The sequence below is a fragment of the Enhydra lutris genome, unplaced genomic scaffold (assembly GCF_002288905.1).
Source record: "Enhydra lutris kenyoni isolate GAN:26980312 unplaced genomic scaffold, ASM228890v2 scaffoldscaffold13, whole genome shotgun sequence".
In the NCBI taxonomy this organism is placed as follows: domain Eukaryota; kingdom Metazoa; phylum Chordata; class Mammalia; order Carnivora; family Mustelidae; genus Enhydra; species Enhydra lutris.
The window spans coordinates 30,611,283-30,626,521 of record NW_019154097.1 but is presented as its reverse complement, the minus strand read 5'-3'; the positions used below and the strand labels follow the sequence as shown (position 1 = coordinate 30,626,521).

Genomic DNA, 15,239 nt, shown 5'->3' with positions numbered 1-15,239 from the left:
TGCCTCTTTCATGCTCACCTCTTCCTGGGCCTTTTTTTCCTTTTGTCTTGAATTGCAATCTCTGACTCATCTACACTGCCTAGAAAGCCCCATTTGATTAACAGATATCAATGTGACAAGCAGGAAGAAGAAAAAGAAAAGCTTATTATTTCTCCTCTTCTTGTTAGCACACACATCATTAATAATACCCTTTATGTTTTTTTCATGGGTAGAGTGATTCAGTCTACACATTCATATATTCATTCATTCAACAAATATTTGTTAAGTACCTTGTAAGGGCCAGCCATTTTACTCTTCAGTGAAGATGCAGAGACACTAGAAGAATCCTTGCTCTTTAGGAGAACATAGAACCACAAATAAGAAAAACGTGAAAAGTATACATAGAAATATTAATCAGCTTCTAAAAGACCACAGAGAAGAATCAGTTGGATTCTCTGTCCTAGAGATCCAAATGATTCTCCTAGAGAAATCAAGGAAATCTTTTTATACATTAAATAAAATGGAGGATCTCAGAGAGATTTAGTCACACAGCTGGTTAGTGGTTGAATTAGCATTAAAACCAGAGCTGACTGTAAAACCACTCTTTCTTCTACCGAACTAGATCACAAGGAGGAGGCATCCCTCTTTTCATTGTGTTATAAGTTCCAGATGTCTGTATGTGGGGGATTCTTGAGTCATGGACCACAGCTTCCCCCTTTTTCTCTCCCTGTTTCAGAATGCCACCAGTTTCTGATTTGATCAAAGAGTAACAGAGTGGAAGTAAGGAGACCTGGGTTCTCTAGAACCAGCTTTGCCACTCTTCGAACGGGTCATCATGGGCATCTTATTCCTCATTTCTAGGCATCTCTTCCCATCTGTAAAAGTGAGGAGTTTGAAATAAATCTTTCTAAGCTTCTAATTTTTGTAAGTAATATGTCATGGTTTCCTCCTTCTTTTCAAATTATGTAGCATTTCCATAGAAGCAAGGGTTCCCAAGGGACTTGGCAAGTCTAGACACACCATGGAATTGGCAGAGGGATAGGTGAGGGTCAAAGGTGAAGGCTCTTAACTGCCTGGGTTTGAATCTCAGGTCTGTCACTTACTGCTATTTAATCTTGAACAAACCACTTAACTTCATTGAGCCTGCTTTTCTAATTTGTAAATCAGAAATAATAATAAATAACTCAGAGTTGTGTGAAGATTCATTGAGCTTATGTATATCCATCCACACTATTTTACATGGTGTCTGGCACATAGCACTCAATTAATGTAGGTAATGATACTAATGGCTACTGTACTAGTACTAATTTGGAGTCCTGAAGAAGTTTTAGAAACCAAAATACCATAGTAGCTTCTTTTACTAATGATTCCTTCGTATAGGCACAAAGGAACCAATATGTACATGCTTTGAATATGGAGTTTTAGTCATTTTCCCCTCAGGTGTTCAATTAAAGGGTTGAAAGGGTTAGGGTACTGTTGGCTGCTAACTTTTACTCATGACCCAGAAAAGACTTCCATTCCTCTTGTATAATATGGGAGGAGTCATTCATTCTTTTCTCTGCTGTGTTCCCAGTGCTCAGAGCAGGCTACAGCATGGGGTAGGTACTTTGCAAATGTTTTTTGAGTGACTAAATGATTTCACACTTTGTTTTTAAAAACTGAGGAGAATAGTAGCACTTGGCAGTGAGTCTTTAGGCTCTTGGATCTTAGCCTGTGACATGTGTTGAGTTTGTTTTGAAGGGGATTTGGGGACATCCCATGACAATCAAAACAGAATTCTTCTGATACCAGTGTTTGGCTTTCTGCTTTGATCAATAGGATTATTATTTGCCCTTGAAACCTCTGTGGTGCTGGGGAATCACAGACATTCCTCAGGATGATTTACACGGCAGTAAATAATCTGTGCTGTTGGTTGCTTGCTTCATCGGTGTCTGCCCTGTTCCTAAAACCCTGGAGGCTCCATGGCCCCAAGGCTAGAGCACTGCCGACGCTAACTCCAGATCATGTCGCTTAGCTTTACTGTTGTTTTGTTGCTCTAATATGCATCCACAATGCATTTTTTTTTTTTTTAAGATTCTATTTATTTATTCGACAGAGAGATCACAAGTAGGCAGGGAGGCAGGCAGAGAGAGGGAAGCAGACTCCCTGCTGAGCAGAGAGCCTGATGCGGGGCTCGATCCCAGGACCCTGGGATCAAGACCTGAGCTGAAGGCAGAGGCTTTTTAGCCCACTGAGCCACCCAGGCGCCCCTCCACAACGCATTTTTAAGGGTTGGTGTAATTGTAGAAGTTATTTTCCATCTGACTTTATTATAGTTACGATACCATTTATTTTTTACTTCTGTTATATGGTAGGCTCTGCATACATCATCTTCTCTAATTTGAGTTAGGTGATTGTACCCTTTTTATAGAAGTGGAAAATCAGACCCAAGGAGGTGAAGTTTATTTTTTGAAATCGCGTGGCCCATAAGTGCTGGAACTTATATTTTAACTCAGGTCTTTCTGGACGCAAAGCTCTTAGCTGCGATACTATGACATTTTTTTAATCTAAGGGACTTTCTTCTGCTGCTATAAGTGTTTGGGGTTTAAGTTTGCAACCTCTTGCAAAGATCCATAAGTTTCCCATATCATTCAGAGATGAATTTTAAATTTCTTAACAGCATTGCAAATACATGAAATTTATAGAGACAAACATAGCCAGATTACTTTCTTGTTATCCATCCATTTAGCAAATTTATAGTTCCCATTAATTTTAATCTGTCCTTATTACCTGTTTTATATAATAAATATCTCTTAGTCCTGACAGACTGAGTATAGATCACCTGAAGTAGGCTCTCTCTCAATAAGCAGAGTTGCAGCTAAAGATTTGTGAATTAATTGGGAAAATTGCAAATCAGGTAGTCAGTGAAATAATTCATTGTCACATCCAATCAATAAACTTTGTAAATCAACTCATTTAATTCAAAAAATGATCTATATAGATCAAGCAACCAATTAAACAATTAGCATACACTTTGCAATTAATTAATTTAAGCATCAATCATATAATTAAAACTCCAAATTTAAGCTGCACAATTTAGAACTCTAGTGCCTTGTGAACTACTAGGTTCATGTCTGTGAATGCTAGCAGATTAGCAGTTTCACAATTCAACTTAGGAGCAGGGTATCTTAAAATGTTTTTAATTGATTTTTAAGCTTTAAATTGTCTTTATGATGGTAGAGGTTCCCACCTCTTTTCTGCAAGTTGGCTTTTTAATTCCCCCAAAGAAAGAGAAGGCAGTGTGTGTCGGCTGTAAGATGGGGAAGTCTGGAATCTGGGAGTACAGACTGGACATTCTGGGGATGTGAGGACAGTAGTTACCTGCATCAGGATAACTCAAGTCATTTGCTTTTACTCTGTTAAGTATCCTTAGTGTTTGGAATCAGATCTTGCCATGTGAATCTGATACTCTTCAAAGAAAGGAGAACTCTATGGATTGTCTTTGTTACCTTGAGTATTCCTCTGACCTAGAACAGGTATTTTCTTAATCCTAACCGTAAGTCAAAGGCCTCTGATTCCTCCCCCATGCCAATAATTTTTTCTCCTTTATAGTGTTGTTTCTCTTTTATGATATTTATTTTATGTATACTTACAGGTAACTAATGTAGTACTTACTTTTTCAACTTGATATACTGTAAGCTTCCTTGAGGGCTAATAATAAGTATCATCTTTGATTTAAGGGGTTAAGTTCTGCATCTTACCTATAACAGGTGCTCAGTAAATATTTGTTGAAAGAATAGAGTACTGGAAGGCCCTCATTTCACATTGCTTTTCTCCCCCTTTGTATGCCATGTTTTCTCTATCAAATGCAATAGGATTGGGGAGAATCTAATGTATCACCAGGCTCTTGGGTAAAAGAACAGCTGTGTCCCGGTTTGCTTGCTGTATACCATAGGCTCTGGTCTCCTTGGCCCTCCTTCATCTTGGTATTCACTCGCCTTTTTGGTTTTCCTTTCAGTGACAACGTCAGTGCCTACTGCCTGCATATTGCTGAGGATGACGGGGAGGTTGACACAGACTTCCCCCCACTGGACTCCAACGAGCCCATTCATAAGTTCGGCTTCAGTACCTTGGCCCTGGTTGAAAAGTATTCATCTCCTGGTCTGACATCCAAAGAGTCACTCTTTGTTCGAATGTGAGTATTGACCCTGTTACTGATCTCAGTATCTCATCTCTGCCTTCTAGGATTTGGACTTGTTTGCTCATGATATGAATGCCACTGGGTATCCGGATGTCCATTTGTAGTGACTACTTCCAGGGAGATGTTGAAGGCCCCGTTTGCGTTGTGTTTCATGCTTCTGCACCTGGATTGAATGCGGACCACTTTGCAGTAGCAGTTTGCATTAGGTAGATCTCTGCACGCAGCATCTGTGAGCCAGGCCTCTGGACCTGCTGGGTGGGGTACTTTGGAGACTGTGAAGCAAAAATTTTGGTTATCCCTTTGTCTTCATGAACTCCAAACTATATGAAAATGTGCATTGCAGCCACCTTTGTGTTGTGACTTAAAATACTTCTTTTCTTCTCCAACTTCGTTCAAATCAACTTTGATTTTTCCTCTCAGTTGCCTTCCTTTAGACTGATAAGGGGGTATTTTCCCATGCTTTTGGCATTCTGGTAAAGGCTTTAACTTATAAGCCCTTTCCAGAAAAAGTGTTTGTAAATGCAGAAAATAAAATCCACCAAGAATGTAAAAGAATTCCATTATATTTAAATACTTCTGAAATTATTAAATGAATTTGTGATACAGTGATATGTATGGCTTTTTAATACCAAGATCCAGCAGCAGGTCTAACTCCTAAGTCTCTCACTTCAAAGTAGTGATGAGCATAAATGAGATTTGAGAAGTCTGCAGCAACTGTAATGTGCTGTGACATTTGTTTTTTTCTGTTCTTGACAGAGTCGCCAATACCGCTAATACTACTGTGATTTGTTGACTATATTTATAATTGAAGGAAATGGGGACACCTGGGTGGCTAGGTGGGTTAAAGCCTCTGCCTTTGGCTCAGGTAATGATCCTAGGGTCCTAGAATCGAGCCCCACATTGGGCTCTCTGCTCAGCAGGGAGCCTGCTTCCTCCTCTCTCTCTGCCTGCCTCTCTGCCTACTTGTGATCTCTGTCAAATAAATAAATGAAGTCTTTAAAAAAATAATAATTCAAGGAGATGCTAAATATCACAAGTTAATGAAAATAAAAATAAAATTTTTGTGTATTCAAGTCTCTAGAGCAAGTTTTTACCCAGGGGTCCCAATTGTTAGAAGAAAACCTGTAACGTTTTCTAAGCACAGCGTAAGCTTCGCTAACGGGAACGGAGACTTGCCCTCTCCAGGCCCTCTCCTGGGAACACTAGTGATCCTTTTGGCACCCCCTGCTGTTAGTAACCAGCAAACTCACTATCCACAGGAGGGATTGCTTTAGAGGACTTTTCCCTTGTCTCTTTAAAACATACTGCCTTTGTTTCAGATTTTCAGTGAAAATAGGATTATGCTACCTATGATATAGGAGGATTTTGTGTCTTTCTACCCTTGAACAAAGAAAGAACACCTGAGTGTTGGGAGAGAGGGGAAGCTGTTGCGGGGGATGACTCCAAGTTTTTGTACTTAGGGTTTCATCCCTGCTATGAAGTCTTGTTTGCTATATGTAACAGTAAATATTTTCCCTCTTTTTATGTTTCAAAGGGGCTAAAACAACAACACTGAAGAATACTGAAAGTAATTTAAAACTTATCCAATGATTTCTCCCTCCTAATATAACTATTTTCATTTTCGTATCATCATTTCCATATATATATGGAAATATATATATTAAAATATATAATATATAATTATATATATTACAGTTTCTGCTGTAGTGTAAATATTTTGTTATTTTTACTTAAAATTACAAATATTTGATATCTGTTCTTAGTTCCTATAATCTATATTTATTATGTACCAAGAATCTAGACCAACCCTGTGCTCATGGAGCTTACTATCTAGTAAGGAGGGATTCGTCAAATCATTAAAACGTGGCGAGCAGGATAACAGAAAAAGGCCCAGACTGCGTTGGAAGCCTACCACTGGATATTTAGATTGTTTTCTTGCTTTGGTTTTAGTAAATGATGCTATTAGTCCTTATCCAGATCCCTTTTACTTCTGCTGAATCACATCCTTTGGACAATTTCCTGTGTGTAGTATTATTGGTCAGATTAGAAACATCTCTAGACTTTCACTTTGTATTGACATGTAGCCTTCTGAAAGGTGTTCCAGTTTACAGTGCTACTGTATTACTAACAGCTGCTGAATACTAACAGAATTCATAAAAGCATCTTTTCAAAGTCTTATTGTCATAAAGTATCATTAGGACTTTTTTTCTGTTTACTTTAGAAGATGTATACAGGGCTACTTCAGTAGTCTCCACTTGCATTTTTGTTTTTATTTATAAATGACTGGAAGAGTTCTCATTAGTGCATAATTATTTACTTCATAAATATTAACATGTGACCACCACATTCTTTTGAAGTAAGTGTCCTTTTTAAAACAAGGGCTTTTAGATCATTGATTTTCAACAGAATGGGGCTGGGGATAGGCAAGACATACCTTCCCAGAAGAAGCATCTAAAGACTATACAGGGTCTCCCTATGAACCCTGGCTTTTGGAGAATGTGAGGAAAGAGAGGAGGAAGGGCAGAGAGTAACAACAACTGGTTTGAACTTAGTACTCTTACTTTTTTCCTGAATTACTCCCATCCCTGCACTCCCACTCCCAAACACATATACCCCAGTCAGTCCTTTTTCTATTTTAAAATTCAGGAGAGCTTATTCGATATGTCTGGAGTGTTTCTGAAAACACGAGGTAAAGTAAAAACTTTATATGTGAGCATTTAAGAAAAAAAAAGTCAATAAATTTTGTTTCTTCTCTTCCTCAGTTGTCTGATGAAATAGTACAGATTACTGACCGTTTGCCCCATGTGTATTTTCTTGCTTCAGCAACCTTCCATTCACCTTGCTGGTCTATATTCTAAGTTAGAAAAGCCTCTCCTGCAAATGCAAGACAATGTGTCCAAAGTTTCAGAGAGTAAAGTCCCAGCAAAATAAGTAAAGCTGTCGCTCCTTTTCCCAATTAACCTCTTACCTCCTTGCCTCTCTCTCCCAGGGGAGAATGGGCAGGGGGTGTCTGGGAAGACACGGAACTGAACCAGGTAGAGAGAACTTGGCTTTGACAATAAACAGTGAATTAGTATTTACTAAATGGAAGCTATGTATATGTTAGTCCATTTAATCTGAATATAGACTGGTTTTTATTATGACCATTTTCAAGACATGAAAACTGAGGCTGACAGACTTTGCTCTCAGGCCTGGATTTGCCCCCATGCCTGACTTGCAAAGTCCACGTCCTTTGCAACACACTGCTGAGGGTTTGGGACAGTGGTGAGGAATCTAGTGGTGGTCTCATCATTCAAGTAAATCCCACTGTCTTAAGGCCAACATTCAGCTACTATATATTATAGTGTAGGGTAAGAGTGAGGGGGCCTCTGGCGCCAGAATGCTTGCATGCCATTCCTGACTTTACCCTTGCTAGTATGTGTGTGTAATCTTGGATGAACTGCTTAACCTTTTTTGGCCCAGTCAAATGAGGGTAATAATAATAGTACCTACCTCATAGAGCCATGATGAGGATTGAATCAGTTGATATATGTAAAGCACTTAGAACAGTGCCTGGCTGTGTGAGTGTTTATTGTAGTTATTATTGCTATGACTAGAAACCTTTTGAGGGCAAGAACTAATCACTTATGCCTCGCAACACCCAGAGTAGCTCCATTAGTGTGGTAGGTACACCACAAATATGTGTCAAATGAACTAAATAGAACTTTAGCTGCTTCTGCATTTTTCTTCTTCCCCTCCTTTCTGTCTCTATAAGAGAAGGGCAGAGTGTGGGTAGACATTGCTCAGCTGGACTGAAAAGTTATCAGGATAACGTTTGCTGAGTTAGGGGTAGGCGTAGACATTGGCAGGGGTAGACATTGGAGATCTGTAGACTTCAATTCAGTCCTCTTACGGGCAGACATCTTTTAAGAGATAGTAGCAAGACCGTAAACTCCTTGAAGAGAGGGTGTACACAGTCTTCATAGAGAAGGAATGGATGAATCTTCAGGTGTCTTTGGGCTGCCTAGGGGGGGCCCTGGTCAAACTTTCTGTCCTACTTTACTTTCTGAGCCCACCTAGCTTTTGGTACAGCCCTGTTCCTGCCTTTTGAATGCCATGAAGCCCCCAGCTTGCCTTCTGGCTTTCGGAGGCCCTCACATCACCCACCCCACACCTCTCACACCTCCCATATACCATCTTTCCCCACTCCAAGTGAGGCTGTACAAACTTTGAGCTTCGGCTAACCTAGGTTCAAGTTTCAGTTTCGCTGGCGACTTGCTACATGACCGTACTCTCAGCTTCTTCATCTGAAAAATGAGGGGAGTAATAACTACCTCATAGAATTGTCATGAGGAATTTTCTGAAATGTAAATAATGTACAGACCTCTTTTAAAGGAAAATTAATTCTCCTGAAGCCTCAATGTTTGTCAAAATTCGTTTTATTATAATGTTACTTAAATACACTTAAGTGTAAAATTCTAGCTATAAATTCCATGTCTTTATGCAATCCAATCAAAATTACAAATTAAATACAAATAAAACTATAATGTTAATAAAATACAAATTAACAATTTAAATGCAACAGATGATATTTGGCTCAGATTAAGTCACTGATGTTGGATTTAATGGGTGTTAAATGTTTTACTTGTCAACTTGAGTTTTTTTTATTTTCTTATGAAACATTGACTACCATATTAATATTTGTCCTTTGAAATAGTGAGTGTATTTTTAACTACTAGTCCATTATTTTAATGAGCCAGTTGATTTATAGTGCATCCCCCCCCCCCCGCAATTTTACATGTGCTTTACTGGAAAAATAAGGCATTTCTGCAACAATAACGAATTTATGTCAGTTTGCCCAGGATTTTCCCTGTTTTGAAATTCAAAGTCCTATACCCAGGAGCATCCTCCTCAGCCCGTTGTCATTTGTTCTGTACATAGGTGGGCTCTCTGCCTGACCGATACCTGGGCACAGTGTGACTTGGGCACTCAGAGCGTGAATTCTTCAGAGTTCAGCAAACAGGAGTTCCATAGAGAGAGCCTAGTGCCTGCTTCTCCCCTCACTTTTCTTTATTCAACAAAGAATAATAATCTCACTTCTGCATGCGACTTGCAGTGATGTCATTTGGCTTTTACTGAATCTATTAGTGACATTAAATAACTCTAGCTGCTAGAACACACAACCCCCAGATCTCACCAGTTTATCCAGCAAGTCAGCCGACTTCTTCTATAAAGGGCCAAGCAGTAAATATTTTAGGCTTGTGGGCCATACCTCTCTGTAACTCAGCTCTGCTATAGTAGCAAGAATGTAGCCATAGACAACAATATATCAATGAAAGGGCATGGGATAGATGTGTTGACACTGGCTTATCCTACTAAGTTTAGTTCTTGTTCAGATCCATCTGATGAGCTCGGGTTTTTCTCCTGGATATTTCTCTAAGCAGTAATTCAGGGCTCCCCAAGCTGGGTAGAGAATGGAGAACATGGAAGTGTAGGAGTGGCCTTCATCTCTATCAATCTATTGCTTATATAAGTTATTATATATATACATATAGGTATAATCTACATATAATTTTGTTTTTAAAATATACATTATATGTATATGATACATATGTGTGTGTGTGTGTGTGTGTGTGTGTGTGTGTGTGTGTGTTCTTTCATTAAAATAAAAGCAAAATTTTTAACTTCTAACACTTAGCCTGTGAATTCATCTGTTGATCCTGAGGGCTGTTGAATCTAAGATAGGAAATGCTGTTAAGAAGATGTTAGCTCAGACCCTGGTATGCACGAAGTGTTACATAGTTACTATTTTTGTTTTTTCTGTGAGAGATTTATCGGTCTGAATAATTCACATTAAGGTATGTATGGGATTTAACTTTTCTTTGGGTGATTTATTACATAATGAATACATGTCCATCCTAGAAAAATTAGAAAATAGAGCTGTGTTTCTTCCTATAAAAGAAAATTTAAAACTTCACTTTGTTCCATCATGCAAAGTTGTGACTTTTCAAGTTACAGAATATGTATGTTTAAAAAGGGCAGAGGGTGCTGGGTGTGGCTCAGTCGGTTGAACATCCAACTCTTGATTTTGGCTGAGGTCATGATCTCAGGGTCATGTGAGATGGAGCCCCTCCTCAGGCTCTGTTCTAGGTGTAGAGCCTGCTTGGGATTCTCTTCCTCCCTCTCCCTCTTCCTCTTCCCATCTACTCTTCGTCCCTGACTCTTGTGTGCGTGCACACTCTCTCTATGTGGAAAAAAAATAAAAAGAGGTGCTAGTTAACTTACATGAGTCCCCAATTGGAAAAGTGTTCTGTGGAGAAGGATGTGAAGCTTCTGATGTTCTTACTGAGTCAATGGTGTGAGACTAGCCTTCTCTTCCCAGGCCCTTGGTCCCAGGAAACTCCCAGACACAGAGTTGTTTGGGGTGGGAGAATGGATTTACACTAACAACTTGCAAATTAAGAGTGCGCTAATGGAAACTCTCTCCTTTAACAGACAGGCAAGTGGATTTCTAAGATACCCATTGTTCGTGATTGATTTTGGACAGATCCTATATATATATATTTATATATAAGTTAAAAAGACTCCTATATATATATATAGGAGTCTTTTTAACTTGCTGACTGCTAGCTGCTCTGAGCCTAAGCATCGAAGTTGTTTGGGTATCAGCCGTGTGGAAGGGAAGAAGTAGGAGGCAGCAGTATGGGGGAGTCTGGCTCCCAGCACTAAATCGCCGGGTTTCAGCTGGATCCCAGTATCTGAGAGAGTGCTCCTTGTCAGCAGTGACCAAGCCAAGGCCTCCTGGGTCTTTAGACGTGGTAGGACAAGGGAGGATGAGATCTTGGAGTGAACAGGGGAGGAGCCTGCTTTGTCCCTCTCCTCCCATTCCCCAGCACAGGGCCAATTCAGTTAGAACTTGTGGAACTGAATTGAGTTCACAAATGGCACTGGCAACAGCAACTGTGACGGTATCATTAGATGCGTTGCCATTAACATTTCACACCAGGATCCTACTCTGGAGTCAGGGAAAAGGGTTTTAGAAAGAGAAGAAGTGTCCAAACCAGTAAAATGGACAGAATCTCCCTAAATCATAAGTCAGTAAGAGCAGTTAACTGCATTCCTATACATATGTTTTACTATAATGTTTGTTATCTCAGGTGAACATGGGGAAGGAATGTTTTTAACCAATAGCTAGAGCAGAGCAGATAGAATCCCGCTAAGAGTTTGCTGTTTGGGGAAGGGCCCACCGGGTAGTCGGTAGAGGGTCTTCTACCGGAAGTGGGGCTGCCTTGGCCATTATGGCCCAGAGAGTTCCCAGAGACTGCTGTGGCTTCTCTTGGCTCTGTGTGAAAGGAAAGGTTAGCTGCTTTTTAAGAGGCGTGCAGATTCTTTGCTGTTGGCTGTGTGAGGGCTTTTCAGAGGGGTTGGTAGTTTTAGTGTACCCTCTTGATGAGATCTCCAGGGTATACCCCAAGTGATCAGACCTTTTTGAAAGGATATCATCAGTTCAAAGCCTCTCCTACCCTTATGTGATACTGCCTTGTGGTCTGGAGAGGAGGGAAAAAAAGGAAATGAGTATTTTTGCACACTCACTCAGTTTGGTGCCTGTAGTGGCCATTATCTCATTTATTCTTTATAACAAACTCATTTTTATAATATATGAGCTGAGGATCCGAGACAGGTAGTTATCTGCTCAAGGTCATACAGTTTGGTAAGGGGCAGAGCTAAAATAGAATAAGGAGGGGAGAAAAAGATGCCTGTATTCTTTGTACCCAGGCCTGACAATATGGGTATAAATTATCTTATTTATTGTTTGCTCGAGTCATAGAAGACCAACTGTGTGTTGTTTCTTTTCATTCTGTTGTATTAGCAAACATTTTCATTGTCCAGATTGTCCTCATGTACGGAAATGTAACATATGCAGCGTGTTTAATTTTGTATTTGTAAATCTGACTTGATTTCCTTTTTGGCAACAGCTACTGTCTAGAGAAAAGAAAAGATTTTTCTTTGTGTCTGTTTAAAGTGACAGAAATATTGGAGCAAGTAATAAAGATGGAAAGCATTAATTACATACTTCTAAGAATTTAAAGGTCAGACAAGCTAAATATGTATATTTTGCTCACTGGAATGTCTCTTGAAATTGTGCCAGGATGCGCTTTGTTCCTACAATGAAAGCACCCATTTTAGATAGCCATCAACTTACTTTGGTTTCCAAAAATTATACCAGATTGTTGCTTTAGTTGCTATATATTTTAAAAGTTTAGGACTCCCATTTCTGACATAAATGTGATTTGTTTCATGATCCACCCCCTTTGGCCATGTTTAGTTACTGTGTCTCATTTTGATTTCCTCTGTTCTCCCCTCAGCTTATGTTGGAGTCTGTCAGCTGCCGCTATGTACATGTCAGGCTAGTGACTTGTAATGTTTATTAATACAATGTCAGTCTTGCTGTTGAAAAAACTGTGATGCTTCTCAGAAGGTTGCAGTAGAACGAAGCGTTTGATTTCCAGATCCTGTCTGCACTGCATGGTGAATACATCCTCAGATGTTATGCAGTTCACTGACCTGACAGTTATGGAACCCCGCCTGGGACCCCATTTCAGCAGGACATATTTGAACAGAAACAGTTTGCAAAACTTTACACACTTAAACTCCTGCCAAGGCAAACTGTTAGCCACTTGAGTTTGTTATAAATACCCAGTGGCAGTGGTTGGAAGTAGCCCACGGTGTGTTTTATATTCCGAACTGAATGTGAATGTCTTTGCGGTTATATAGAGTAGTAAATAATTGAGTTTGATTAGGGAGAGGGACCTCATTATCCCCCACCTGTGCCCAGCTGGAAGGGGAGGGTCGAAATGAAGCCATTAGCTGTCTCTCTTACTGGCATCTCAAAGAGCTCAAATACATCTGTGTCTTATTTTCTTTTCTGGCACAATCAGTCGAGCAAGCTAAGCAGGCATGACCGGATTTGGCAAGTCCCAAGGACTCTGGCAAAGATACACAAGGAGAAGGCGGAGGGCAGTCATTTTGGCTTCTCACTGCCCATTAGTCTAGCGAGTTATGTTTTTGGAAAATGTCTGTTTTGAAAAAGAGTACTTTGTCCAATGTCAAACATCACATACTCACACAATACGCTTTGATCTTTTTAAAAAAATTTTTTGTCAGTGCAAAGGGAAACAAAATGTGGCATTCACACTAGTGTAAACTCTCTTTATGGATAAAGTAATACCCGAAAGACTTGCTTTGAAACAGGCATGCTACAGTTATTACAAGGCTTTCTCTTGCTCATATATTTTCATTTTCTACTTTGAAGTACTAGAGAATGAACATGCACGGAGTTGGGACTAGCGCAGGCTAGGGACTGGAGGAGTGTGTCTTCATCACTGTTATGACCTGGTCAGGAGCGGAGGAGCGAGTGCCACTCTTGACAGCCTTTTCCCCTTCCACAAGCTGAGACTGTGGCTCAAGAAACCATGACATTCTCCAAGGGCTTTTAAAAGGGGACCTCGCAGTTCATATGGCTGGTCTAAGACTTGGTCGTTTATGATCAAACTGAATGTTACAGTGGAAGTTGAATCTTTGCCACAGATTGATCGGTAGTTCCCACCTAGAGGATGTGCTCTCTGGAAGTCTCTTCTTCCCATGACTCCTCAAGGCTCTCCTCTGGGCTATAGAGAGGTATAAATCCCAGGCTTTGGTGTTGGCCTTCCCTGGCTCCAACTCCTGGCTCCTTCACTTAGCTGTGCAACTCCAGGTGGTGTCCTAACCTTGCCCAACCTCAGTTTCCTCCCATTATAAAATGGGACTGATAATGGCACCTACCTTTTCTGGGAGGATTAAATGAACAAAGTAAGTGCTCAGTAAATGTTGACAGCTGTCCTCATCTCATTTATCACTTCTTGGTACGTAGAAAAGTCATGGTTATTATATTAAGCACTTATTATATAACCGGTATTGTGTTAACTACTTCACAGATATTTAGCCCTCACAATAATCTTCTGCTCTAAGAATTATCCCCGTTTCGTAGATGAGGAAACTAGAAGCTAGAGAGAGAGAGACTGTGTCATTTACCCCCGACTCCAGAGCAGGGACTGCTGGGACTGGACTCCAGAGCTGGGACTCCAGAGCAGGGTCTACTCTAGGCTGTGCTGTGCTTTGCTGCCTTCCGGTCACCACCAGCTTCCGTAGCGTGATACAGGGCTGGATGATCACTGTTTGAGACATCTCCATTAAGAAGCTCTTTGGTCCCCTGACCCCTCCACGGCTTGGCCAAGTGCCTCTGTGTTTGGTAGCACTCGGAGCTGGCCTCCTTCTTTGTACTTACCGCATAGCATAGCAGTATAAGTCTTTGTTTGCTTCTTTGTCTTTCTCTCCCACTACACTGTGCTCTTTGGTTTAGGGACCATAGTGTTGATTTCTGAATTCAAAAAAGATCTTTAATAGAGGAACTTCGGATTAAATGCCGTAATGCCTCCGACCTCGGATTCTGTAAAATGGATCTAACAATAGCACCTGTTTTAGGATTGAATGAGTTAAAACAGGATTTAAAAGCTTAACATAGCATCTGACACATCGTAAACGTTCAGTGGGTAGTAGTTGCTGTTATTACTGTCATGACTGCTGAATAATAACTTGTACTGTGGAGCTCAGAAAGCTCTTAATAAGTCTCACTGAATTTCCCTGCACACCCCCATGATTTTTGACTTTCCTCATCCCCATCCAAAGCCAGTGAGTTAAGCTGAGGTACAGGGTACCTACTTCCCTGGCTCACTCTCTCAAAAGTGAAAGCCTTGAAAACGGTGCCTTGAGTGCTCTTCTGTGAGCTTCAGAGGGGGCCTGATGCCTGGGCCAGGGGTTGCTTGCTTACAGCGCGCCTGACTGTTGCTATCATGCCCAGCAGTTGCACATTTTAATGGCCCTGTGTTCCCAACTATAAGCAATGGTTGGGATCCTTCCCCAACTAAGCAGTATCTGCTGAGGGTGTGGGGGGGCGGTGAATGGGGCCTCTTCTCTTGGAGAGATGACTTAGGACACGGGGAACACGAGAGCACTAACATTTCTAAGCTCCTTTTACTGTTTGCCAACCCGAATGCTAGGTGCT

General features: G+C 40.5%; 1 protein-coding gene across 11 annotated transcripts in view; it reads left to right on the top strand.

The window, feature by feature from the left end:
- The window catches only part of LOC111145709 (mitogen-activated protein kinase associated protein 1), a 250,961-nt gene that overhangs the window by 133,116 nt on the left and 102,606 nt on the right, over positions 1–15,239 (top strand). For all 11 annotated transcript variants that reach the window (XM_022500841.1, XM_022500849.1, XM_022500848.1 and 8 more), the window contains one exon: positions 3,977–4,153. In XM_022500841.1, the coding sequence (XP_022356549.1) occupies positions 3,977–4,153 (177 nt within the window). The remainder of the gene's footprint in view (positions 1–3,976; positions 4,154–15,239) is intronic.